Below are 27,751 nucleotides of genomic sequence, written 5' to 3'. Positions count from 1 at the left end.
GTGGTCGCTTCTTTGACAAGCATTCGTATGGATGCCGTGGCGCGGGCCGAGAACGAATACGGGCGAGGCCGTCGCACTTCGATCGCTTCCTTCGGCTCCCCATGTTACATCTCGCTTGGTCAGGTATTCCGCTCATCCCCGTGAGCAACTAACGCAACGACATCCCCTGTATTCGTTACCTGTCACCTTGCACTGAAGAGTTGGCGAGACCGCTCCTGCGCGGCAGCGGGAAGACCGTCTCCATGAGGCTGAAAGCGAACCCGACGTTGAGCCTTACACCTCATGGGCCACACGGGAATAGTGCGGACCGTACCACGGGACTAAGCTCTGTGGCGTGCTTAGCGATTGGAGGATGATAGCAACATCGGACCATGTCATCCATCTTGAAGTCCTCGCATTGCTTTCCATATACGGTGTTGATAACTGCTGTCTGAAGTGCATCCTACTACTAACAGTATCAAAGAAGACGCAACTTACCATGTCCACGACACGACAGACCATGAAAGACATGACGCCTTCAGCGATTAGCATGAAGCATGTAGGCCCACAGACCACTGCGTACCGCAAGAAAGGCAATCGGGCAGACCTACGGAAGTGCATGTTCTGCCGGAGGGACAAACAGAGGGTAAGTGGTCGTATGTACAACAAAGATATATAACGGAGTTAATGTCTTACAGTGCGAGGTCACAGTAGGCGAGCACACATCTATGAAACGGAAGTGGCCTGGTCAAAAGTGCGATAGGTGCATCAAGTACAACTACGCTTGCAGTGCGAACTACAATGCGAAAGAAGAGCCAAAATGTTCCTCATGCAGGGAGAACAAAGAACAGGTAACAGCCGACATGGGTAAATCCTGTTTCACCGCTGATGTTTTTCCAGTGCTTTCCGCCGCATCGAACCTGGCCGGGACAACACTGCGATCGATGCGAACATTATGGTGATCCGTGTGGCGTCGGACTCACCGCGATTGAAGACAAGCAGTTCCGCCAACACCAGAAGATACGCGAGGGCCAGGCGGACGATACAACTAACATAGGGACTTCGAATTCGAAATTGCCATATGCGACGCAGCGAACACTGTCCGCAACGTCCACATCGAAGAGTACCAGCACCGACCCACTATACTCGTCAACCAACGACAGTCTCGAGGCATTAGACTCAGACCATGGAGATGTTGCTCGGTTGGCAGGATCAAACCGTTGGACAAGCATACTTGAGTCCGACTTCGATGCGGCGTCGCTTACTGTACAAGGAGACCCTTTGAACGTAACAAGCTTACACTTCCCAGTAGGTTCGTTTACAGATATGACGTATGCACAGTCTGAGCGTTCAAACTCGCAAGAGGCTTCGCCATTCGCAAGCTACTGCCCTGAACCTGGCGTACCGATATTCTCCCTAAAGATGACGCCGTCAGATCCATACATGATGAACGCTACCGAATACAAACTGGATCAACGAATGGGCAGTCTATACGGAAATCCTCGCACGTATGAAAAAGTGTGCAGTCAGAAGTTGGGTTACACACTAGCAGAGTGGTACAGAGAGGACGTGAGACAGCTAGCCCATTGCGTACGTGTAGACTATCCCGCCGCTCAGCCTTGTAACAACGGCTGTTGACTCACTTCTACAGGGTTACATTATGGTCAAGCATGCACTCTTTGCATGTATGGCGGCAGATTCTCTGATAACATACCGAAAGCTGGAGAGGAAACGTAAACAGCTAGGGCGCACTTTGACCCCTGGAGAGGCGTACTTTCGTAAACAGGACCTACAAGCGTTCGAAAAGTACTACCGCAGCACGTACCATTTGCTGGAAGTAAGCATGCAGAAGTACAATGATCCTGCTTCAAGCAGCAGTCTACCCGCAAAGCCCCTTCTATACACATGTTACCTGCTTGGTGTGGCTGTGGTAAGCTCCCATTGTACCATCAGTTGAGTGTTCTTCGGCTGACCCACCATCTTTCGTACCAGGTCTGTACCGACCAGCCAATGATTCTCTTCCAGATCTACATGTGGTTCATGGAGCTTGAAAAGACTAGTGGGGCGTTCCCTTTTGCACTGGTGGTACCCACAAAACCAAAGGGAGGCTGGGGAGTCGTGCTGCGCGTAAGTGTCATCGATATAATGACTTCCTTCTCAATGCTGAAGCGAGCGTAGCTGCCACCTGACAGTGATGGCACTATTCATGAGCTTGAAGTCGGTCGTGATCTTTCTGCTCTGTGTAGACAGAGGTGGAGATATGACAAATGGGCGCACTTGTAAAGGCACAGACACGGAGCGGCCCCAGCGTGCTACCCTGGGCTGAGAATTGCGAACCCCGAACTTTTGACCCGGTATTGTGTATGACGACGGATTGCCATGTATTACAGTCGACCTATCAACGAGAGATTTGGAGGGAGTCAAATGCCTGCCATGCAAATATGGCGACTGGGACATCACCTGTAGGTGAAGAGGATTTCGAAGCGTGCCTGGTGGCAGTGGTACTGGTGGTCAAACTAGTGGACGTAAGGTGACACCTTGAGGGAGTAGATGATGTGTCGTCGAATGTTGGGATATTGTTCAATGGAGGAGGGCAAGTGACATCTTATACATTTCGAATACGAACCTTGTTCAGCTTAGACTTCATTGGAGTGCATGGGCGCCCAATCAGCGAGACGAGGTGAAGCCATAGCTTTTAGCCCTTCGCATTTCGCGGTCTCTGCACCCAGTAGCCATAGTAGCGGCATCAAGTCGGCCCTTTTGCGTGGTAGACTACGCTGGCTTTTGATTTTCAGCTTCTTTGGGAATCTAGACCCTTGAATCAAAGTCTTCGCAGTTCGCAATTTTTCTCTGAGCCAGGCATGCGCCAGCATGACTAGGTCGCGAGCTTCATCGAAATTCTAGCAGGAGGCATAGGACACCCAGCGCCAATCAATTTTTGATATAGAAGTAGATATGGTGATAGGTGATGGTTCTCAGTGTCAATTAGTACCGGCACGTCGCGCTAGATTCAGTTACGATGCGAACTTAAACGGGGCAGCTGGACCACGAGCTGCATACTCGTAGCATTGTCTCATATATTTCAGGGAAACACATATGCTTTCTTTTCATATCAGCATAACTCGATAAAAGAGGCGATCTACAAGTGTTTGCAAGCAAAATATTTCGTTCTATGGCTACATTAGAAATAGTGAAGGAAATCAGGAAAAACACCGTTCAGCTGGGCGGAAACAAGCCGACAAAAAGTAGAATACAGATAGTACTCTGTTTCCTAGTGAGAGAACTGATCCGATGAGAAAATAGAGTCGAAAGTTGAGAGTGGGACATAGGCAGGCGATGATGAAGAGAAAGGAAATGAGTAGCGAGGGATCGTATATTTCGACAGCAACGAAGCCAGAGGGATGGTGACGGCACCCTTGCAGCAAGCATGGCTTCCTTCTCAATTTGAAAGTGATCGAATGGGCCTGTCCTTATGAAGCATCGGAAGCAACCTGAGTTCCGGTGATGAAGACGTCTCAACGATAGCTGTAGACGAAACTGTCTACTACATCCAGAACATACAGTTGTCCAGATTTGGATGCCATGGATTGTATCTCATTTGGACATTGGCGGGGCTGTCCTTATAATGGCGGCCCTAGACTGGTTCATTATTCGTAGGCGATAACGGCTCTCCTCTAGCAAGTCGCAGCGCCATCTCCCGTCTCCATCTCTTGATCCCGTCCTCATTCCAGGACTGACCGGTTTTAGGATCATTGCGCGGCAGGTCGAAGTTTTTGCTGTGCTCCCACAAGCGGAGGTAGTGGCGTCCACGGTCGCAAAGTCGGTCAGCAATGTACGCTGGAGCTACGTACGAAACCCCTTTTGTGGCACGGGGGGTAGCAGTAGCAAAGCTGGTGACTCAGGTTGGCAAGCTTGTCATTGTCATTTCCAAAGCCAATTTCGTCGAGTAGCACATGGTAATGCGCGGATCGAGCAGTGCCCTGAACGGCGGCGTGAGATTGGGGGGAAGAAGTTGAAAGGGTTTGAACATGTGATGACCTCGTCGACCAGAAGTCCCGGTTTCAGATTACCGTTACGAGTGGTAAATTGCCTATCCCTAGGATAAAAGCGCGTCGAATGTCGCTTTCCCACGACGACAAAGGTCAATTTGATCTTGAGATTAGGATGATTATGCTCCTTCCCAAAGGCGTTAAACGCATCGCGAATGGCTTGGATCTCCCTATTCTCGCATTCTTCGAACATTGACTCACTGATCCCATCGCGGTAGAAGAGAACAGCAGACGGAAACTTGCTTGACGTGGATCGGTAAGCTCGAAGCCTTTCCAGGACCATGTCTCGCATATCTTCCATCCACTGTATAGAATCAGCTATGCTTTCATATGTAGTATATGATATCTTGTAAACCTTACCTCCTGTCTTCCAGCTTGAAGTCTCATCGACCCAGGGTAGTTTTGAAACTCTCGATCAACAGTTCCGACGACTGATGCAACGCTAGGGCTCCCAGCCGGGTCACCGACAGCAGGATGAGCAACGTCAGCTCCCATAACAATGGTGCTTTCGATCATCTATGCCAAGAAGCTCCTCCCACGCAGCACTTGGTGTAATATGGTTTCTTCCCCCACACTTGAGATTGAACTTCAGCGCGTAATTTGTGAGGAGTTGGTCCCTAAAACCTCTATCATGCAGCTCAAGCTTTCCAGTGACAGCACAGACTACGTTTGCGCCATAGTAAAGATCTGCTAGGCGCTTGGTTGTGGCATGGGTGTCGTAGTCAGGCTTAGCCAGAGCAACTAGGATCGCATCATGCTGGCCGGAATGCGTACGCAGAAATTGCTCGAATTGCGTGATACTGCCAGTTTCAATATCACCTGCCCTGGCTGTCTGAATACCATGATATTTGAGACGTAGGACCATGTTATCTCGAAGTTGTGTACAATAACCATGGCGACCATCGCTCAGAAGCGACGTTTGTCTCCAGGCTCCTGAGTGGTCTTTTTTCTTGAAATGGGCGCCGTCCATGACGAAAAGGTTCAATCTATCAATTCGAGCGGGGATTCTGAAGACGCCTATTGCTAAATTCCAGGAAGCATCTTGAATCGAGGCCGGTACATCTGCATATACTACTGTAGGAGTAACTAAGATCTTTGCTGGAATCTCAAGCAATGCTTGTTCGACGGTGACCTTGGGAGGATACTGGTATAATTAGCTATGTATGTCTGAATGAGCACGTATCCAAAATCTCTCATTAGGAGTCGGCTCGGCTGGCTTTAGCTTGGGTAGGCCTTCCGATTCTATGAGCTTTCTATTATCGTACGGCCTACGATTCGCGTGTCGGAGCATCTCCGAGGTATGTTGCGCACATAAACAGCCTTTCACTGGTTGATGAGGAAGCATATCGAGGAGCTCAGCTGGAATCCATACTGCGCCCGCATCGCTTTGAGCTCGTCCGGTCCTGTCAGTATTGTCGTTCAATTTCTTTCCTACATTGACGCAAAGTCCTTGTTCGTCCAGTCTGGTTTGGGGCAGACCTGTCTTGTGTTAGACATTTCAAGTTGGAAATGGAGTCCAAGTACATACGTTCTTTAAAATAGTCAAGGACGGATCGAGCTTGATTATTTTCGTCGAAGAAAGTTTGTTCTGTGATGGATAAGCCAAGATTTTTGAATACTTTCCTACAACTGTGCTCTGAGTTAATATCATCCGTAGGTGGACCTTTTTCGTTTGTTCTTTTTGGGCGATAGTAGTTGATGCGGAGTTTGAGGCCTGTCATCATACGCTCGATGTCTTTGTTGTTTAATTCAGTACTTAGTATTGACTCTGATTTCATGATGGAAAGTATGTTGGAAACTGCCTTGTCAGGGAAGAATGCGGTGGAAGAGGTATTGATATTGAGAAGGAATGCCTCTTTAGTTGGCCTAATGGAAGTTGTGTATCCTTGTTTAGCATGCAGTCCAGTCATCTGATTGAGGCTTTCATTGAGGAAGAAACGGTTTTCACCAAGTTGTGTGAGGCTACCCTGACCCTCACCACGATTAGAGTCCGTCTCATCGTAGATCGGTCGTCTCACGAGCGCGTTGGCAGCAGCGATGTAATCTGTGAGCCTGACTATGCTCCTGGTGTGTAGATCTTGTTCTGAAACATTAAGATCCGTGCATTCCCCTATGCAGACCTGCAACGGCTGAACGAGCCTACCGCCATCAAGAGTCATGGACGGCACTTGGAATTTGTGTGGCAGTGAAAGATTTGCAGAACGATGGAAACTCCACAAGGTCCTGGAGTTCGTTGCCCAATGCTTCTTCTCAATTTCCAAATACCGCTCGATGTATGAACGAGCAGTTTCAAATGCGCGCTGCACATGATCCCGTCTCTTGAGTTCCTTTCGTACATTATTTTCTGTATAGTAGTATTCCAAAGGGTATGCATGAATCTGGGCCGGTAGCCCTTGAACCTTCACGTAGTTGGTGATTACTGATAACGACACATGCTCTTGCGTAGAGCCGTAGCCACGATTGGAAGGCCGACCACGAGAGAGTCTATCTTCAGTGAATGATCGGCGGTCCTCGTCGTAGAGGTAGCTGGAATTTCGACGGTCAGGGCCAACTCGACTTCTAGGTAACCTTGATCGTGGTAAGTTGTTTTGATTTCTGTTCGAAGAGTTCCTCCTGATCGATATGTCTGGATCCGAAGGCCGGCGGCGGGAGTCCTGTGCTGATGGTCTGCGCGGTCCTGGTGGGCCATATGGGAAAGAGTTCGCAAGTTGTGAAACCGGATTATGCCAGACATGGAGTTCAGCTTGGTAACAACGCTCGGCATCGTCTGGATCCGAAAATACTCCCCAGCATGCCCTGCGAGGAGCATCGCAATCACGGCTTTGATGACTTTGGTTTCCGCATCGTACACACCAGCGACGACGGGGACCACTCTCAAAGACAGCATCGTGAATCTCACGTTGCCCGTTGCGTGAGATAGGCATCTTGAGATGTCCTATTTGAGGAGATACTGATGCTAGACATTACGAGCTGTAAACGTAGTTCATATGTCGCAGTGGCGACGGCTTCAAACGCTGTTGCAAAGAACAAAGAATTGGTTATACATTATCCCACGCTCTGTTTTCGGTAAGCAATGCCGCAAGCAGCACACATTCTTGCCTGTATAAATGGTAGTTGCGTGCCAGAAACTAGGCAAATATCTCCCCTTCCTGTATTTGCGGCAATCGTGCCGAAAAATGCAGACAAACTTGTGGCGGGACCAACAAACACAAGTGCAGCAATGCTTGTGAGCAGTAGCATGTGGTACACCGTCAATACAACCGGCATTGAGGAAAAAGCTTCTGGAAGAACACTGTCGCTTCGAATGACAAGGGAATGTGTGTTTCTGTATGACATTCACAACCATACCCTTCTTTTCTACAACCCCTTTCATCCTAACGCGACCGCAAAACTTATGGAATCGATAATACCATGTTCACGCTTGATGCTCTTCCAACCCATCATTGTGACTGCGCGTCCCAACGTCTAATCACTCCATCTTTCGAATCGGTCAAGGAAAAACTTACTATATCTCACAAGTACACGCACGACACTGCCACAATTCACAATGCTACCACTGCACATCCATCCGTTCCCATTGAAACTGATTAATCTTTCACCTTTCGCAACAGCAAGGCACCGTGGAGGATAGACTCGTAGCATGAACCCCGCCTTCACGATTTTTGCTTCGTAAAAAATCACACTATAATAGCTTTGACCCGCAGTATCTGATCCGCAACGCACCACCCATGGAGTCAGTCTTGCCCATGGTATCGTGATCAAGCATCCAGACCAATGGCATCGTGCCACAGATGGTTCTGACAGATGCGTAGATAGAGCAAAGGAGGCGATGTCGTTCAAAAATTAGCAGACGTAGAAGCCCAGTCATCCACAAAGACGCCTCTATGGCTCGTGAACAATAGCCGCATACGGAGATGGTCGAATTAATAGTATCAATCCCGAATTGGAACGTATTGCACACTTTTGCAATTAACCATACGGACACCGACATATGCATGTACATCGGAGAACTCGACCACTCACCAAGTCGCTCACAGGAACCGGACTTCAGCACACCGATGTAAACAGCACAAGCACGACAAAAGTAAGACCTGGACGCTCCTCTTCACTAACACTGGCCCAGCTTCTCTTACTGACAAGCCCAAAGATGATATGCAGAAGCATGACATCCCCTTCCCAACCCGCCCGGCGCGATGACCTTCTCTCAGAGCAGGTATCCCACGCCTCCTCCTGCAGGGACCGTTCGTCGCATGTAAGTCCCCGAGCCGGTCCGCCTACCAGAGCGGCAAGCAAAATCCGGGGCCCCACACCCATTACTCGAGCCCATCTCAACCTGCGCAGTCAGTCGCCACGCCCAAGACAGCCCACGCTCGCATGTGCCTGTAAAATTTCTGCGCCCAACGAACGGCTGCTACGTCAACCTACAGCGATACCCACAGGGCGCAAGGCAGGCTCCGGGGAGGTCATGTGCGCCTGACCGAACGGTGAGCAGGCGCGCCACGAGAAATGACTCGCGTCATGCGAGTGCGGTGTGGGCCCGACGGAAAGGGAAACGAAGACGCCGATGATGAGAGATATTTTTCGGCAATGGAGTTGCTCTCGGCAAGTGGTTTTGCGGGCTGCGCCGATCTCCACAAACATTGGCCGCGTTGTTGAGGCCTGAGGGTCTGGCTTCGGTGCGATGTCGAGCCGAAAGAGATCGGTAGAATGGCAGAAAGCTGTACTGTGTACAAAAGTTGTGAACTTGTCGTACAATACCTGTAGCCTGCGAATACGTCTTGCGGGACTAACCTGTCTATGGCGGATAGACTGGATCCGGTATTAGTAGGGTTCGAGAATCCCAACGTGGTCAGCTGGAAGATTGACCCCATATAATTCCATCGTGTCTGCCAATCAACGGAGAAAGGTCCAGAAGAATTCCGAATTATCAGCCAATGTTCGTTGACGGATCATGTACTCTGTACTATTGTCTTCGGACGTATCAAACCTTATTTAGCACAGCTCCGTACCGGGAGAGCGCCTTGCCCTTAATTCTGACAGGCGACTGCGCAGCTGTTGGAATGTGTTTTGCCGCGAGCTCCGAACATCCAAGGGGCCTCAATTAGTCAACTATCCGCACCGATGTATCGAAACGTTGTCTGCATCGGACGGACAGCAAAAGAGCTAGTGTGGTGCTGTGGGGGAAGCGCAATGGGGCACCGGAAACTGGCTACGACCGAAAGCGACCGACGTAGGTCCGAACGAAGCGTCGGATCGTGGCGCTGCATACACTTGCCTGTATGGACGCGGAAAAGAGCCCGCGGTGATTTTATTGCCGAAGAACAGCGATCGTACCAACTAGGGGATAAACATGAGGGAGCTCCGAGGATGTAGTGTGTTGTGCCTGCGTGATAGCTTGACATGCGCTCGCTTTCGATGGTCTACACATCGAACGAGATGGATCGCGAGATAACCTGACAAATTCCCGTGAGTCTGCGTTTCGAAGATATTGGAGGAACAAGTAGGCGCTCGAGTGGGTTCCTGAGTGGATGGGTAGGTCTAGAGGGAGGCAGGCAGGTGGGCAAGCATGGCTAGTCGTCGAATGTAGCTTCTGCATCTAGCTATACTAGGCTAGACACAATTAGGGCCTTGGCACTGCTTAACCCTGGGGAGGACGGGTCAATCACAGGTTCGAATGGATTGCACTATACCCGTTGATACGCCGGAAGCTGTCCCGATGTCCTCCAGCCTATGTAATGACGAAATGAAAGGGCCTGCTTAACACCAGGTAGCGATTCAGGCACAACTGGGCTCTGGGGAACGCCGGCGGCAATGAGGCTACAATACTGCAGCAGTCAGACGGCAGCGCTAATGGCGCGACCAAGAGATACCAGTGTTTCGTCAGTGATAGGAACTGCGCTAAGACGCGGCGTTGGGCGCGTCTTTCCGCAGAGGTTCCATCGACCGCCGTAGAACTTCTCAGGCTTGTCAATCTTCCGCCAACGACGATCAACGGCAATAAATGGATCGCATTGAACAGGCAGCGTTCGCATGTTCAGCTAGCACATGGTGGCGTGATAGGCTGGCGCGAAGCTCGCAGGCTGCATCAATATGTTCTATCAGATTGAGCTTGGAGGGGCTGATCTCGTGTTTGGTGGGGTGGAGGGCGGGATGCCTGTCTTGGCCAAGTGTCGCAGCTGTTCGCGAGGCGTTCGAAGCCTGCGCGCTGAGCCGATGCCCGTCATCGTTGTCGCGCCTGCAGATGCGTTCTCGTCTGCATTGTGCGTACATTCAAGTCGAGCACAAAGATTCTAGATGTCGCGGTTCTCGCTGAGTGTGCAAGCTCCAATGCCGTGGTTGCAACGACCCTAAGCTTGCTAGCTTCAGACAGTTATCGCAGGGATCCATCAACAGTCGCAGGTAAGCGTAGGTTCAGTCGTTACATTGCCACAAGGCTGCGTACCCTTGCGCCTGCGCATCATGCTCACGCGATTCTACGAGTGAGGCCTTGAGAAATGACGTCTTGAGTGGCGACAACCTACTGCCGTTCTGCAGGACTGCAAGGGCAAGACAACCGTAAGGCAGATCCCTCCAGCCCGTGATCAGGAAGATGCATTCTGCAGCCTAGCTACGTCAATCAGGGTATGCTTTCGGAGGCAATTCGAAGTAGGAGACAATTCAAAGTATTGGGAGTGCTGTAGCGTCGTAACATGACCAGCATCGAAACAGCATACTTTCAAGTTGAATCAAAATGTTCGAGGTTCGCAGAGTCGCATTTTCGTTGATGGTTACGTTATACAAGGTGACTGTCTGATCGGTGGGCATGTCGTGCAAAAGGGACCGATGGTTTGTCGTTGCCACGCGCTGGCATTGATTTGCAAGATCGCTAACCAGGGACCCGCAGAGGATGATCTCGAAAAATGTCCGCTGACAAGCATACACATCTTCTACTATTTTCGGAAATCCTGGCCGATGAGACGGGTCTTTGGGAAAAGATCAACAACATCAACAAAAGGGCCCAACGCCATGCTCAAAAGTCCGAACGGTGGTGACGTTGCGCGGTTTAACACTTGACGGTTCGGTGGCGCAAGGTGGCAGCCACGATGCCACGAGCTGCATGGCGGACGCTTGGTCGAAGCGAGGAGGGTCTGGCTGCCGCCATAATCCGACAGGAGCCATGGCTCGATGCGTAATGGAGGCCTGAAGCTTGCGGCGTGGGAGACCATTGCCAGCGCTGTACTGTGTATGGCTGGATAACCATACTGACACTTGCAAGGCCTAAAATGTCATGTGCTGTGGAAGAACCCACAATGACATCTGGAGCTATGACGGCAGCGCGAATAGGAACGCTCCTTGTCGGTACCAGCTGCTGGGAGCCTCTCACAAGCTCTCGAGAACCCTTCTTCTGCGCTACATGTCGGAAGAGACAGCTCTAGAGCTCTTGAGACTTCCGTAGGTCCTATAGCGCGTGCAGCATATCTGTAGCAGTACACATCGAGACAGAGGCAGCGTCGGGCGTGCAGACGGCCCAGGAGACCAGGGACGAAGCGTGCCGATCAGCAATTGACAGCAGGCGGTCCGGGCGCTGGACGAGTGCAAGCGAGCGAATCACACAGCACGCGCACAGACCAGCTTCCCCAGACTGCGGACTGAAGAGGCTAGCCGAGTGCTGGTCATGCGTCCATGCGTCCACGGGTCGCAAGATGGACAGGGCACCGCATGCTTTCTTGGCCTGCCGCTTTGCAGCAGTTCCGATCCAAGCTCCCATGAGCTTTCGCTGCTTCCCCAGATTCCGAGCTCCGTGAGAGCTGAGCCAGCCGTGACTGCAGGTGAAGCCCGTGGAGAGCCCTCGGTGTACACGTCCAGCATTCCCGTGCTTCTCGCTGTGACACCATTCACCGAAGCTACCGTGTCGTGGCTGCTCCCGACAGTCGAGGCCCGTCTGGAGGACAAGGAAGCTGGTGCATGCAGTAGCTGCCTCGCCCTCTCACAGCAGCTCCATCAATTCCGCGGCAGGGGCCAAGAGGCATGTAAATCGATCTCGGAAGGCAGAGCAGCGGTCGAACCGTGCCCATTACCCGACGAGCAGCCGTTGCTGGGGTCGGCGAGCTTGAGGGCGGGCGACAGTTGTGCTGGCGGGCCATATTAATTGCTGCTCGCCAACTGAGGCCAGGCCACTCTACTTCCAGGGCGGCCAGATGAAGGGCTGGCTGTTCGTCCGGGAGGCACAGAGTTGTGCGGGTCGATAGTGCAGCCATAGGTACGGTCGGGATATGTATTGAATACTGGGCGTACGGAGTAGTCAGAAGCAGCGCGTACTGTTCGCGAAGCTGTCACTGGGCCGAGGCATGTAAGCCTGCGAGGTCGAGCTGCACGCAGCAATCATCGAGCTTTCTAGCCTGGAGCTTGCGAGGGCTCTAGCCACTGCCCTGCCGGCTTCCGGGTTCTGAACAACCGTGACAACGGGCCAGTGATAGTCGCGATCAGCGAGGGCGCGGTCATCGACGGCGCCTTCATGTCGCAGCGCCCATCGCTGCCCTTCACGGCTCGCCAGCGCGACGCTGCAGTGCGGGATCATATCGGCGGGCTGGGCACCAGACCCTTTTGATGGCCAGGATGGACATGCCTGCCCGGCGCGCATGCTGTAAACGTTGTTCGACGACGTAAAGTACGTGCCGCCGTACGAAATAGAACATGGACCCGTCCTGAACGCTGCGCCAAACGGCGTCCTGCAGGCCGAAGAGGCCGCCAGCGGCGCTGGAGCCCTGCCGCCCGTGCTGGCTCGTCAACGGGGGTCTCGCTGCGGCTTCTGTCATGCCACAGCGCGAAAGCGACCTGGCTGGACGCAGTACGAGTACCGGCGCTGGGGGAGCTACTTACAACGGGCGAGCCAGCGCCTCTTACTCCAGGCGTTCCGCCCAAGACCTTCGATCGTCACAGCTCGTGCTCTGTGGCCTTTGTACCTTTGCTCACGCCCTCGTTTCCCCGTATTCCACCAAGTCAGCGTTGGCGGGGACTGGTTTGTGCGCCGTTCGCTGCCCCAGATTTCACAGCCACGGCAGCGGCCAATCATACCCGCTGCTATCGAGAGCTTGCGCGCCCGCCGCGAGCTGCACAAGTCTGGCCTCGCGGCTTCGGACGGGCCCCATCCCCAGGTGCATGCGGCCAACTGCTGCATCGCCGGTTACAAAAGCAGACACAGGCGAGGCTGGCACGCAGCAACGGCGCTGTCCAACGCTCTGTGAACCCACCGCCCGCGCCTTCCATCCGCGGCTCCACGAAAGCTTGCATTGCGCCCGAAGCATTGGTCTAGGGCTCGGAACCGTCCGTCCATACCTTCTCCGAGCTGAGCCTTGAGTCGCTTGCTTTCGCACCGGCCTGCAGGCGTCCTACCCACTCTGTTTCGTTGGTAGCCGCGTCGTCTTCCCAGCCTGGCGTCTCGTACCTTTCCACCTCTTCTCTTGATCAGCGCCAGCCATTCGTCACCCGACGCCTGTCAATCCCTCTTGCCTTCACATCGTGGGGCTGTCGTTGTGTCGCAGCCGTTGACCCTGGATCCATTGACTCCGTCTCCCGGACTGAAGACCGTGGTCGACCCACCCGTGCTCCGAGGCCCACTGCACTGTAACGCCGTCCGGCACAGACACAGATAACGAGACGCGATCGAAAGGTATGTGTTATCTCGTCTCTCGCCGTACTCGAGAAACATCCACTGACGTAGGTGTGTCATGGCAGCGTCCTTGTGTCGGCCAGTCCTTTGTTTACGCAGCAGCAGCTTGCCCGCTGCCAGATCGTAGCTTCCTCAGCCCACCAAGCCCCTGCTCACGTCGCACCGCAACCCCGCCCACACGCAGAGCTTCTTACGGGCGTCTCTCTCAGCTCAGCTGCCGATTCACACCCTCTGGACGCTCGCGGCCGGCTGCAGCGTGCGTATTCCGCGCTGAGGTGACACCAGGCCCATAATTGTTGAGCATGCCCATCGAGGCTGACACAACCAACATGGGCCCTTCCGCTGTCTCTGGTAATGGCTCGAGCAGCGGGAATTGTACGCCCTCCATGCCAATCGCTCAAACCCCGTAACTGACAACAGCGTCCGAGCAGCTTCCGTCCAGACCGCCAAACCCGACCCCTCCCAAAACACCAACAGCACTTCCTTCCCCCCGCCAAAGACCGATAAGCCACGGCCGCACGTCTGCGGGACGTGCCAGCGCTCGTTTGCCCGCCTCGAACACCTTAAGCGACACGAGCGCTCACATACCAAGGAGAAGCCCTTCGAATGCCCGCAGTGCACACGATGCTTCGCGCGGCGCGATTTGCTCCTGCGACACCAGCAAAAGCTACACCAGCAGGGCGCCACTTCCTCACGGCCTCGCACCGGTCGCAGGGAAAGCACGACCGGCCTTCCTCCCAACAGCGCCGGACGAGTGCGTAAGAACTCCGTCGCAAGCAGCGTTGGCGGCCCGTCTGGCGTCAACCCCTCCATGAGGCCGCGCGCGAATACCATTAGTCATGTTGATCCCGCTGCACTCAACAGCCTTCTCGCTTCCCACAACGCCTCGCTGGGCCGGGGAGGTCACCCTGGCCATTCACATCATGCAAGTCTGACCGGCTTAGGCGGCCCCAGCGCGTACGACTTCCGTGGTATGTCGAGCGTTGTGGGTGGTCCTGGGCAGCATCACGGCCTACCGAAGCTCGACACCCACCTCGGCTTCGGCATGGGTGGCGGACTGCGGACAGCACCCATACCCGGGTTTGGCCAGGACGAATATGAGTTGGACAAATTCTTTGGTCCTTCTGGTTCGACAATAAATCCAAATCAGTTGCACCATTTCAATGCAGGTATGGGCGGGCAGCCTTCATTCAATGTTTTTGGGAATCCGTTTGCAACGACCGCCATCGACGAAGATGACCTTGCTTGGAGTGCCGGCCTGGATGGCTCGATGATTTTCCCCGGCCCTAATGACCCTGTTGGCGACGGATCCTCTCCATCGGCGATAAGTACCACCAGCCAGAGCGGTTTCAGCGAGGTCATGGTGGACGGTTCAGGGCAGCCGACAAGTACACCCATGTGGCACCAGCCTTTGGTCACACATACCAGCATCAATCCCGCAGGCTACTCTCTAGATGCCATGGCACCCGTGTTTCCTGAGCTCATGATGAACAACAACACTGTCTCTCCAAAGGAGCTAGGAGATCAAGGTGCGCCGGCTGATTTCTACATGTCAACACCCCCAGCTTTCTCAGCCATGAGCCCTACTGCAGGTATTCCGGGTATGCCGAATCAGTATTTCCAACCTCCGATCACATTCAATTCTGATTCCGGCAGCATATCATCCTCTTCAATGAACGGCAGTGCTAGGCACAGCTCTGTTACCTCGGTCTCCAGTGACACCTTGACGGACGCCACGAGACAAGCTCTAGTCTTCAACCTCTCTCAGGCACTCGGATATGGAAATCCTCAGCGCAAGTTTTCGCAACCACAGATCAGCTCGCCGCTTTCAGCCAACTCCAATAAGGCAACAAGTCAGGTTGCTCCCCTTCCGAGCACCATGGACCTCCAGCGTTACGTCAATGCTTACATACAATACTTCCATCCTCACCTACCATTCCTACACATTCCTACCCTCTCCTTCGATACCCCAGCATACACACATCAGTTGCGTTCAGCTAGCAACTTCAACCACGATGGCATGGTGGGCGGCGGCGGCTGCCTGATTCTTGCCATGGCAGCAATAGGCGCCCTTTACGAGTTCGAGCATGTGGTGGCCAAGGACCTTTTCGAGTCTGCAAAGAAAATGATACTCTACTATCTGGATGAACGCCGTCGAGCCGGTCTCTCCGCTGCTGTTAACGGACCAGGCGCCAACAACGATTCTGTAAACAAGCCTCCGCTGTGGCTCGTACAGGCCATGACATTGAACCTTATCTTTGGCCATAACTGCGGCGATAAACAGGCTGCAGATGTTGCCAGCACACACTGCGCCGCGCTCGTCAGTTTGGCGAAAGCCGCTGGCCTTGATCGACCAACTGGTGATACCTTCACCGCATCAAGCCCGCCGAATGATGTCAATGGCGATGTTGAAATGGGCGATGGATCACTACCTCCAGATTATTCACAGAGAAGCCCATCTGGCGAGCCAATAGACGAGCATACTCAATGGATACGATGGAAGCAAGTTGAGGAACGCAAAAGAACCTACTTCGCCGTCTTCTCCATGTCTAGCCTTTTAGTCTCTGCATATGCCCATGCACCGCGGATATTGAATTCTGAGATAAGGCTTGATTTACCTTGCGAGGAAGATCTTTGGTCGGTCGACAACCCACAAGCTTGGGCTGCTATGGGAGGACCAATGATTGCTCAATCCAAAGGACTTTCTTTCAACGCGGCAATGACGTATCTACTAGAGGCAAGCACGCGCCAGCAATCAGGGCGTGCGAATGGCTCGTATCAGCAGACGTTTGGCGGGGACCTGGCCATGGGTGAGATGACTGAAAGCGAAATACGCCCCAGCACCTTTGGGTGTTATGTGCTTATCAATGCTCTTCATGTCTACATCTGGGAAACCAGACAAAGACACACAGGTCGCTTGTGGAAGACCCATGAGACCGAGGCCATGCATGCGCAGGTCGAACCAGCATTGAAGGCATGGCAGTCAGCTTGGAGGGCGAATCCAAACCACAGCATCGAACGACCTAGTCCGTTTGGTCCCTTGTCTGCGGATTGCATACCTCTGTTGGATCTGGCGTACGTGAGACTATTCGTTAATCTAGGTCGTGCGAAAGAACTGCTTTGGCAGCGAGACTTCGACGGCATGTCGACAGAACTCGCGAGGGGCGTGGACGTGGTCGCACACGCCGACGGTACTCCTGAACGATCAGAACCTGTGGACGCAAAGCTTTCTGATCCAAACAACGCTGGCGCAGGTGTTTCACCGGGAGCTATCGACGGTATGAGCCCGGGACAATCAAGCAATGGTCTGCAATCGAGCCAGTCTTCGAAGCGGGAGCGGCATCTTCGCAGAGCAGCCTTCTATGCCGCCGACTCACTCTCAATGGCCGACAAGCTTGGTGCGACATATGCTGAGTTCACCGCGAGAGAGCTGCCCAATTCCTCAGCAATGTGCAGCTTTGATTGCGCACAAATTCTCGCTGAGTGGCTTGCATCCGTTCAGGATCGTGTAGGTCGCTTTCTGGGAGTTCTCGGGAAGGACGAGATTGACTATACGGCTGTCCCTGCGATCATGCTATTAGAAGAAGAGGACGTCAAACTGATTCAAAAGATTGCTGATATTCTGCAAACCGCAGACATGAAGCTCGCTTACGACATCACTTCAAATGCCATACCCATGCTCGGTGGACTTTCGAATCTTGGTCATTGTGGCTACGGTACTAAACTCCTCATGGTCACGGCATACATGCTTGAGAAATCGGCTGTTTGGCCAGGTGAGTTTCCTTTGTATGTTAACCAGAGTCAATGCTAACACGGAAGCAGTGACTCATGTAATGGCTCGTGCTTTGGAAGCACATGCAAAACACCTCAACCAGCGCGCCGAAGCCTCCGTGCTGGCATAGTAAATATTATTTCTAGCTGAACAGTGTACAAAAGTTCATGGCCAGACATTCTCTTTCGCGACGGTTGATACACATTTAACGACCTTTAATGCTTACGATCTTCGGTCCGAGACAACGAGGTTCACGAAGCGAACGACCACGCTCGATGATTTATCGAGGCTTTCATATCCGGCTTCCCAATCTGAGTTGATCTTGGACGGAAACTACGCAGACTCGCGATGTCTTTGTATTTGTACTATACCTTCAGCATTGGGTGTCATTAACCCAAGGGAACAGTGTGTCTCTCGCGGTCGCAGAGACTCGACTTCCATATTCTGGCGGAGATCCCGCGATATCATTCTTTGTTGGTGGATGGGCACCACACTCATTGGGCACCTGTTAAGACCACAATTTCTTTTCATGGCCATGGTCTTGGTGTTACGCTGAAAACTTTCGACTCTTCGACATTTTCATGAACTTCTGATTCGGTATTCCATATTTCTCATTAGGCTTTCTTCTGGCGTTACCAAGAATATGCAACTGCCGCACACCTAATTGGCGGACGGCGAAGAGTATGCGTAGGCCTCGGCCTTGGAATGACGATGTTATGAGCGCTTCATTCTTCATAATTCTTTGGGAATGGCAAGGATGTGATCTTGGATAGGTTGGAGAAACAGATTGGAAAAAGTTTCTGGAACTATGTAGTGGGTCGTCAATTACACACCGCTTACATGGAGTATGCCTTTCCGCCGTAACGTGCATTGCCAGTGGTCATTCACATTAACATGCACAGCACAACACCGGCAAGTCTCGCAGTACGAACCTCCACGATACGACTCACGCGTATACACAACCTGTCGAAACGCATAGCATGTGCTGCAACGCGCAGGCCTACGCTAGTATCTCAGCCACGCATAGTCCAGCCCCAAGGGCCCCGATGCTACAAAGGAACGCTACCACACTCTACACACATGACCCACCCTTTCTCTGCGGAACATGCGGCTCACGCTCCGCCAGCCAATCACGCTCTAGACGGCTGCACACAGTCCCTTGGGTCGTAGTCGCCGAATCGTGTGCGCAGCACGCACAGGATCTTAGCCGCTAAACGCCATGCGGTTGCATCGAGATTCCATACGAAAGGTTGGACTACGGTTGAAACGAGCAGCCGGGCCTTCTCCTAAGAAAAGAATTTGAGGATGATCTTTGGCATGGCTTTTGTTTCTGTCCATTGGTGGTTTGCGATCTTCCAATATATCAAGGACATACCTTCACATCGATCGCTGTCATCATCCTCGTACGAGCATCGCTCTCACATTTACCAATTACCCGCCCTGATCTTCGCGCAAAAGTCGCGCACACATAATTGACGCTCACAATCTCAATAAAGAACTCATCAGGAGTAATAGCCTCAACCAGCGCGGTGGTATCCAGTCCGGGCCCATCGGACGGTGCTCCGTCAGGGTGCGCTAGTTTCCCTTCCATCAGCAGACCCGGAGCTGTGGGGCGGACCTCGGTGTGTGAGGCGCGGTGAGACGAATCGGTGGGTTGGGCTGTGAGACGGCGTGGTGGGTTGTGCCGAAAGGAACGTGCCGTGAGGAAGGCTGGGAGTATTTGTGGGAGGGTTCAGTGCTGGGTGGAAGGGTTAGTGGGTGTGAGCAATCCCTGGTTTGGAAAGCACTAAGGAGCAGGAGCACTGCGGAAGAGGAATCATCAAGCTTGATTGTCGATGGCGTGCCGTTGGAAGACTTTACTGTTATTCAACGTTGTCTGTGGGAATATCTTATCTCATGCTGATAACTATAGCTACAATTAACATGAGCATCATGATTTGATCCGTACCAGTACAGTCTTATCTGAATATGCAAAAGGTACTTTTCATCTCTTCATGAATCAGACAATACAGGATTCGGATGTTCTTCACAGCGCGCTCACATTGCAAAGTACACGGGCACGAAGCTTTTATACACAAAAAGGTAGAAGACCAAGACCAGAACTACCTAGGTAGCTGCCTTGAACTCCTCGAATGTCTCAATAACACTCAATAGATGGCTAATCCGACCCAATGATCCCTCCGTACCAATTGAAGATAAGAAAGATGGTAAGAGACCTACAGGCAGTGTTTAATCACCCTAGCACCTGAAACTCTTTACGTCCTGAAACCCCAGTTCATCATCCAATCACCGCCTTCAGTGTGATACACACTAGCATGAATATCATCGTCATTCTGGTCGCTACAAATGTGTCAGCTCTTTGCCCTCTGTCACGATCTGTCAGAAGATGTCTCACCTTACCTGAATAAATCGAAGTGAATGCAAGCACCCTTAATCTCAAAATTGAAGTTCGACTCGGGCAATGCAAATTCGATTGAAACTTCTTGATGCCCTGGCATGTGTTGGAGCCCAAAACTTCGCCTATGCGCTGGCCGTGGAAGAAGGCTGTCGTCTTGCCGTCATTTATCGCAAATCAACTCGCGAGTGATGAGTAGTGTGGTGGAGACTGCTGCAGCGGTCGTGGTGCTTGCCACAACAGCAAGACTAAAGACAGTGGCGAAGTACATTGTGAATAGTAAGCGTTGATTTTACGAAAGCGAATGGTCGAATGAAGAAGGATCAGTGCTGGGAAGTACTGAGTGTCCTTTCAATTCAAGGTCAACACGATCGATTGATGCGCTTCTGTTGCAATCTTGATATTTTCCCGTGCCCAATCATCAGTGGTGAACCAGGCTCGTGGAATCTACCCATGAGCTCTCTCGTCCCCATCCGAGTTATCGTTTTCCACCTGACACGTGCGAGTGGCTCTTATGCATTACATAAATTGCCACTTTGAGAAGAACTAGTCTATTACTATGCCACCCTTTTCACAAAGCTGCATTGCCTAGTCAGTATGCAACTCTAGGCGATCTTGCGTCCAATCAATATTTGCCATGGAAGATATACTAGTGCATCGATCGCGAGCGCGATCTCTACGTTGTTTGACCGTTTCCGTGCTCTAGGAAGCTGAGCTCTTGCGCGAGAAATTCTTCGCATTGAATGTCGCTCATGTCTTCTTCAGTAAAATGAGTCACTTTCAATACTTTGGGCTAAGCACCTGTATGCGCAGTCGGATTGCCTCCCGCTTTATAATGAACTACTTTACATACATCATCTTTCCCGTCGGTACCATTCCCAACGATTGATCATTCTTCCACCTCGTACGCTTCTGAAATTATCATCCGCTTATTTAAGGTTGTCTCTTGCTACGGTTTTGATGTTGGCCATACAGTACGAGGGTGCAGTTTTAGCCACTTCAATGATTCAATTTCTCTTAGTATACATAATCTCATATTCCATTTGTCAACACTTCCTCAGCTGTGATTATTCTTAGGGGGCGCAGTACGAGGAGAATTTAGACGATAAGGCCTTGTTCCGAATCGTCCACGAGGAGGCAGGAAACATTGTGCTGCTCTAGGAGGACTTCACGGGCGGAACAGGAAGGTGCGTCAACATGTCAATCAGCATCAAACGATTTGAGTCACAACGAGTAGCTCCTCTCTGCGTATGAGTCGGATTGTGCACAGTACGCGATGAGTGTGAGACATCTATAGTGTTTGCTCGATGTTGCTAATTAGGATCGACAGTAGTGATTGATCGGACTGTAGAAACAAAACGATAGCAAACATAAAACTTCTTATATTGCTCAAATACTTTTAATATGCGGCTCATAATTCTGATCCCCAATTCTCAGGTGCCATCTACTCTGTACATCTTTCATGGCCAAAATTCACCAAGACAGGAGTGTGCCCTTGAAATTCTCGCGACAAAGCGGACAAAGCCCTATACTAGCATTCTTTCAACGCCTGTATGGGGCTTTGTGAAAGTACTACCACTTCTTTTTACAATGTGAATTCTCAATGGACCTTCACGCCCTATATAAGCATACACTTCCTTAACATTATTATCCTTATATACACTCGCCCGAGAACAAGAATAACTCAACCTTCTCAACCGTCTACTCATTGAAGGATTCCAAGACCATGTCTTCAGAGCCCAAGGAAATTCAACCGAAACATTCGAGTAAGGAAGACGTCGCCATTGTAACGAACGACGCGTATGAACCGATCCTGCTGGCTGGCAGCGGTAGCATTGGCATCGTCTACTTCTCGCTTAGTAGGCAGGATCATGACGCTGCTGTGAAGACCAAGGCTACCAACACATTCGAAGACTTGAGGTCCAAATTGGTAACCGTAAAGGTCTGCCCAGATATGCATCTGGACTCTGTGGAGTTGAAAACACTCCAGACGCTAAAGGAAAATGTTGATGAGGACACCGAGAAGATGTTCGCATCGTTGGTAGCCTCCGGACATCCATGGATCGCAACCAAGGCTATAGTTCCATCGGTAAGCCTGATAAGTCTGACAGACCTCGAACACCCCGTTGCCAAAGAACTGGTCCTACATTTCCTACTCGAGATGACTAAAGCATGTATCTTCATGCACGAAGTCTGCGAGCCTCGCTTCGTTCACAGGGATCTACACCTTGGTAACATGCTCATTGATGCAAGCTACCAAACGGAGTGTGGATTCCCAGGACTGGTCGTGATCGACTTCGATCAGAGCGAGCCTGTGAATATCGTGAATGCTTGGAGCGAGTGGCGAGTAGATTCCTGCGTGATGGTGAGTTATTTGTTGAAAAAACCCTACGGAAAGGAGGTCGATGGCTGGCATGATATAAATCACGCTTGGTTTGATGGTACAGGCCCGGTATCTCTCCGATCTCTGCGCGACACTCTGCAAGACATGTTGACAGAAGCAATGGCGAGTATGACACCGGACAAGATGCGTTCCATCTTGGATCCAGTCAAGGCTGTGATCGCGAAGAAGGAAGATGATCTCCGACAGGCGTTTCGTGAGGCTGGTCTGATGGACTAGGATGTATGCAAAATTATGTCCGTGCGGCGCAGTACTGGAGACGCGTCGCTACGAGGATTGTGAGAATCTCGGTCCTCCTAGATCATATGAAATGGAGTGTATGTTTCCATTGCCCGATTGCTTCGATGCACACGTGAATGTTCCGTTTCAAATCCTCTTGATACCGTAGCAATTTAGCAATAAGTACTCCGGAAGTGGAGATCAGACGAGACTTCAGAGCTTTAATAATTCCCTTCAAGTCTACCCAGGCTGTGTCATCGCGTTGTACAGAAGCACAGAAGCAGTTCATTCCGAATGTTTACACAACGTACATGATCCCGCTGACGTCTCTAGTCTCGCCGCTCCCAGCCCACCATTTGAGGATTAAAAGAGCGCCGGATAAATCCTCGACGATAATCGTTGCTCTGCGAAAACGGTATCTTGTCCTCGGGTAGTTTGAAAGTAAGAACGATATTTTCGCTTCTTTCTTAGTCCACTTCTTTTGTCCTGCGCGAGTATATTACACAAGCCCTCGCTCTTTCTCAAGACCTCGGCCAAGTTTTCATACTTCTCGCTCACTGGCCACAAGCACGTCGTCGTGTTTCCCGATTCGTTCAGACATGATGTCGTCGAGGAGATTATTTCTTCCTGCAGCTCTCTCGAATTCTGGAGTTTATCCATTCCTTTGACATCCCGAAACGAGACCAAGGCGTCTTTCAGGACTGCAGCTGTCTCTTTCTCCAGATCCAAAAATTCTATAAGGGAGGCATGTGAGGCCAAAGTATCGCCCAGGTCCAGCATCGGCGACGTAAATTTTGGTCGAACCGCGCGGAAAGATGGTGTCCAGTAGTCGATGGCGGTTTCTGTCTTTACAACACCGCCGGCTTCGACGTACTTGTATCGGCCGAGTAACTCTAAGGCGTAATCTGCTGGCATTTTTAGCCTCTGCGCGGGCTGCAACACAAGGTATATAAGAAGAATTTTATCCCACTGGCGGACACTGGGCCAGCGATTACGCGTTAGGTTTACTGTAAGGTTTCTAACCAGAACACATAGCTGTTCGAGTCCGGCCTTGGCTTGTTCGGTCAATATGGAAATGGAGGTCCCATTCGCTGCAAAGGTACTCGCGCATATGCTCGATCTCGTGTTGCTGTTAGCTATGGCCACCTGGAGTCTCGGGAAGTCCGCGGAGAAGGTGGCCGCCATGATTTGCACGATACTCCAGTAAAACAGGCTGTTACAGTGCCCTTTCCCCTTCGTTCTTTGTTCCTCAACAAAAGCGGTCAGAACCGGATACGGCTCTGCGCTGGTCCGGGAAGGGGTTGTCGGGCGAGAAGAGTTCTCGGGTTGTGCCTTTCTGTTATGATTTGGAGAAGCATTTTCGGTGTATGGAGGCGGAGGCGGAGGCGGCAGTGTCTCCCACTGGGGTTCCTTCATTGCTTGCCCAACATCATCAGCGCGGGATCTCGACTTTTTTCCCCCGGCCTTTCGTAGGTCCCTGAAGCTCTTCAACATGGTAGACGTAGGTGTGGCGGGAGTGTTTCCAATGGTGGTTAGGATTCAACTGGTCTTTGTTCACAGTTAGCAAAGTGGGTGGCGTCGCCGGCGGTGGTCACGTTGTCCTTACCTGCGAGTCCTACTGCAAAATGTTTAGTTGATCTCTATCTCTATGCGGGACCTCTTATTATAGTTCGTTTTGTAGAGTGTCCTACCAATAAAGGCTAACCTGCTTTATCCATGGGTCTCTGGAAAATGTTGGGATGGAACCGAGGTTTGGCGGCAGCTCCCAGCTGAGCGATATCCATTAGCTATCGACGGTATGTTTCGTGTGTCGGCCCCAATCGCAATATTTCTCCCGCAATTAACTTCCTGCGATACCCTGAAGCGCGCTGCATGAGGCTGATATTTGATGAGGCTACCGGTATTACATCTAGATCACGTCAAGGTCAGGGTCATCCTTAGGGTGTGGTGTTCACGAGGTTGCGCCTTCCCGGCTTTATTGATGGGGTTTCAAACTAAAAATTATATTCATCTAAGTTAAACTGTATATCATAAATCCCCGATGTCGATTCTACTCGGCCTCGCTGGGCCGCCCCTGGCGTCTCCGAATGGTGGAGCCCGAAGCCACCCGTGATGATGGTGGTGGTGGTGGTGGCGCGGCGGTTGCGGTTGCTGTTGCTGTTGCTGTTGCTGCTGCTGCTGCTGCTGCTGCTGCGCGGGCGCGGGCGGCGGTGCGGGCTGCTTCTGCAGCGCTTCCAGCTGGTGCTGGTGTTGCTGGGTCCAGGACCCGGCCTGGTGGTGGCGGAGATGGAGGCGGAGGTGAAGGTGAAGGTGGAGGCGGAGACGGATGCTGGCTTAAGGCCTCAGCTAAGCCTTTGGCCACGCCTTTGGCCACGGCTTCAGTCACGCTGGGAGCGACGGCTTCAGCCACGGCTTCGGCGAACTCTTCGTGGGTAAGGCGGCGGTTCTCCTTCGACATGTTAGCTCTTATCACTGAAGCAGAAATGACTTCAAACTGATAACATGCTCTCCAACTAACAAGGAGGAAGAACAAACTGCAAATACATTGAAAGAGTGACAAAACTTACTGGGCGATCCAGGTAGTTGATCACACGGAAGCAAACCAAGAGGAAAGTGCCGGCCGCAGTCAAACACGATATTGCAAGATATGCCGAAGAGGCGGGCGAGGAAGAGGACGAGGGCGACATGGTGGGGAGCGGTGGGGGACCCATGATGTGCCTTCAGGATGCGGGTGCCGCTGTTGCACCCTACCTGAGGAAGAAACGGACGGAGGTCCTCGTCTTGTTTTTATTCTAGACAGCATGACAGTCGTGCCTTCCTCACCGTCGAGGGCCATCCGTGTCCACTGCGTCATGGCATGATCTTGAAGGAAGTTGCACCTCAACATTCTTTCCTCTTATCCTTCGCTCTTTCCATTCTCGCTACAGACGCAACTCAAACACGAAGCAATTGTCAGCTGGTCAGGTAGAGTGGATTTGGATGGTGATGTGGCTATCGAATTTCACAGCTTAAGATGCCACCGCACCCGCATACCGACTCGTCTTCCCAATCCCCTCCTCCCTCAACAACTCCGGTAACTCATCCTCCACCCAACTCTCCCAGATGCCCTTCTCTTTAGCCTCCCATCCCAGCTCCCTCAGCCTCACCGCACGACTCCTACTGTTCAACCCGATCACCGCGCCGGTGAACTCCCCAAACAGCTCATCCCAGTCCTTTTCACTGAACTCCTTCGGCTGCGCATCCTCCAACAAGCCCTTCTCCTTAAGCGACTTGCCAACCTGCTCAGCGACCTCCCTCCACGAGAACTCCTTCCCATTCTCACAGAAGAAATACGGGTTCCCGAGGAACGCTGATGGAGGCGCCTTCTCCATATAGTGAAGGAGCACAACATACGCCCGCGCAAGATCTAACACATGAATCTGGCTTTCAACACTTAATCCCTTGCCCACGTGCCCCACAAACCCATACTTGAGCGCAAACCTCGCGATGGTAGGGATCTGGATCGTCAGCCGTTTATGCTTGTCATTGAAGCCATAGATCTCGGGTGGAATTATGATCGCCAGCTTCGCCTTGTCGCCGAGCTCCTTCGCGGCGCGGACAATAGCGAGGTCGATTTGGCGATGGGGCGCGGTGTCGGGCAGGGCGTTGATACCGGCGGGGTCGTTATCGTAGTAGATCTTGTCGCTTTTGAAGGCGCCGAAGGAGGAGTCGTCGAGGACGCTGGTGCCAGAGGTGTGGATGAAGATGGTGGGTTTGGAGGAGGCGGCGCGTTGCTTTACGCCATCGAGGACGGCTTGTACGGAGGGGAGGTGGTCGGCTGTGGCGGTGTGGATGATGATCTGGGGCTGTCAGTTGTGCTTGTTGAGAGGATCTTGGATGGTTGAAAGCGTCACGTGACGTCCCTGGGTTTTGGATTGGGAAGGAAGCACCTTCCATAACATACTTCGTGTTCGAGCACATGCTTGACGATCAGATCATGGTCGTTGAGGTCCCCCTTCACAGCCTGTGCGCCCGACTTCTTGATCTGTTCGGCATGCTCATCCCGGCGTACAAGTCCAGTGACTGTGTAGCCCTCTCCAAGGAGCAGCTCTAGCACGTTCCACCCAATAAAGCCAGGGCCAATGATGAAGACTTTCTTTGATGTGGCCATGGTGGGTAGGAGCTTGCTGAATTCCAGCGAGCGTGCAACATTGTTGTTTCAATTCGGAGCTCTATTTGTACCTTCAAATGATCGATGCATTTCTAAGCTGGAGTGGAGAGGTACGTGACGTATACTGTCCCACGGCGGGACTGAATCCGCTTCTTGGGGAGACATCAAAAATCAAATGGGTGCAATAACGCGAGGTGGTGCTCAATGGAGGTTCATCGTGGAGTAAGAGACAGGGGACCTACAACCATTTCGGGTAAGGCGGCGACGGTTAGTGCCTTGGGACGTAGAGCTGTTAGTAAGCATCATCCGGTGTACTATCAAAGGGCGAGATAACGTCGTGTAGAAAGTCACAAGATGCCTTGAGCAATCGTACAAATCGGCTCACAATGTGCGGCAGGGGGAAGTTCCTGCGAGCGTCCCGTGGTGAAATCGATTGTTTATTGGTGGCTGGTGCTTTGAAATGTACGTAGACTGGCGAGTGGAAACGGCGCCGGTGGGTCGTCCAAGAGTTTTATCCGGTCCAAGGTATTTAACCCTTCTCGACTGCTTGCTTTCCAGATGCATGTTAATACAACAATTCACATCTGGTGGTCACAATTCGATACTTATGCTGGAAGTGATGACATTCGGATACTTCACATGAGAAGCCTTCCAAGACGCGTGATCGTTTCGCACCACTTCTCACTTACGTGCCTGCTGCAGAGACTGTTGGGGCCTTGAGCACTGGTAGTGACGGCCACAATGTTGCAGTCTGAGTACATCCTCGAGGCGGTTTCGAGATGACGTGTCTATCGCGTGCGCATCAACCGGCTAAACGGTACACACGTGTGACAACCTTGCCATCTGGATCCCACATTGCTGCGACGCGTCGCGAAGAAGAAAACTGGAGGCTTTGGTTGAGGGCCGGCGGGAATGTTGGGCTGGTATGAGGCGTCGTTCGTTCTCTTCGTTCGCGGTGGCTTGACGGGCACGGGCCAGTTTTGTGGCTGTCTTCGCGCCTCAGACCGGAGTCTCCCTGGATCAATTTCTTGGGGCTCATCATGGACCCCAATTTGACAGCTTGAAGCCTGACAGCGGCGATGCGCCCTCGTTGACGCCGTACCATCTCCCAATTCGCATAGAACCCACTCACTCGTT

At 52.1% G+C, this 27,751-nt stretch overlaps 6 protein-coding genes across 6 annotated transcripts; 3 read left to right on the top strand and 3 right to left on the bottom strand.

Annotated features, from left to right (window-relative positions):
* Positions 1 to 478: 478 nt before the first annotated feature.
* N0V89_006783 (uncharacterized protein) lies at positions 479 to 1,617 on the top strand (the record flags this gene model as incomplete). Its single annotated transcript, XM_056215550.1, has 2 exons — positions 479 to 625; positions 982 to 1,617. The coding sequence occupies 2 exons, from the start codon at positions 479 to 481 to the stop codon at positions 1,615 to 1,617; spliced, it is 783 nt and encodes a 260-aa protein (XP_056069797.1).
* Positions 1,618 to 3,613: 1,996 nt separating this feature from the next.
* On the bottom strand, positions 3,614 to 4,893 carry N0V89_006782 (uncharacterized protein; the record flags this gene model as incomplete). Its single annotated transcript, XM_056215549.1, has 3 exons — positions 3,614 to 3,816; positions 4,008 to 4,332; positions 4,696 to 4,893. The coding sequence occupies 3 exons, from the start codon at positions 4,891 to 4,893 to the stop codon at positions 3,614 to 3,616; spliced, it is 726 nt and encodes a 241-aa protein (XP_056069796.1).
* A 458-nt stretch (positions 4,894 to 5,351) lies between these two features.
* On the bottom strand, positions 5,352 to 6,915 carry N0V89_006781 (uncharacterized protein; the record flags this gene model as incomplete). The annotated part of the gene is made up of 3 exons (XM_056215548.1): positions 5,352 to 5,431; positions 5,557 to 6,111; positions 6,456 to 6,915. The coding sequence occupies 3 exons, from the start codon at positions 6,913 to 6,915 to the stop codon at positions 5,352 to 5,354; spliced, it is 1,095 nt and encodes a 364-aa protein (XP_056069795.1).
* A 7,064-nt stretch (positions 6,916 to 13,979) lies between these two features.
* Positions 13,980 to 17,579, top strand: N0V89_006780 (uncharacterized protein; the record flags this gene model as incomplete). Its single annotated transcript, XM_056215547.1, has 3 exons — positions 13,980 to 14,052; positions 14,109 to 17,450; positions 17,500 to 17,579. 3 exons carry the CDS (start codon positions 13,980 to 13,982, stop codon positions 17,577 to 17,579), a joined length of 3,495 nt encoding a protein of 1,164 aa, XP_056069794.1.
* Positions 17,580 to 21,570: 3,991 nt separating this feature from the next.
* N0V89_006779 (uncharacterized protein) lies at positions 21,571 to 22,464 on the top strand (the record flags this gene model as incomplete). Its single annotated transcript, XM_056215546.1, has 1 exon — positions 21,571 to 22,464. One exon carries the CDS (start codon positions 21,571 to 21,573, stop codon positions 22,462 to 22,464), a length of 894 nt encoding a protein of 297 aa, XP_056069793.1.
* A 3,008-nt stretch (positions 22,465 to 25,472) lies between these two features.
* Positions 25,473 to 26,614, bottom strand: N0V89_006778 (uncharacterized protein; the record flags this gene model as incomplete). Its single annotated transcript, XM_056215545.1, has 2 exons — positions 25,473 to 26,303; positions 26,408 to 26,614. 2 exons carry the CDS (start codon positions 26,612 to 26,614, stop codon positions 25,473 to 25,475), a joined length of 1,038 nt encoding a protein of 345 aa, XP_056069792.1.
* Between the last annotated feature and the right edge of the window lie 1,137 nt (positions 26,615 to 27,751).

The sequence above is a fragment of the Didymosphaeria variabile genome, assembly GCF_027946475.1.
Source record: "Didymosphaeria variabile strain IMI 356815 chromosome Unknown scaffold_5, whole genome shotgun sequence".
Classification (NCBI taxonomy): domain Eukaryota; kingdom Fungi; phylum Ascomycota; class Dothideomycetes; order Pleosporales; family Didymosphaeriaceae; genus Didymosphaeria; species Didymosphaeria variabile.
The sequence above is the reverse complement of the archived record's forward strand: the minus strand, read 5'-3'. Positions and strand labels throughout refer to the sequence as shown.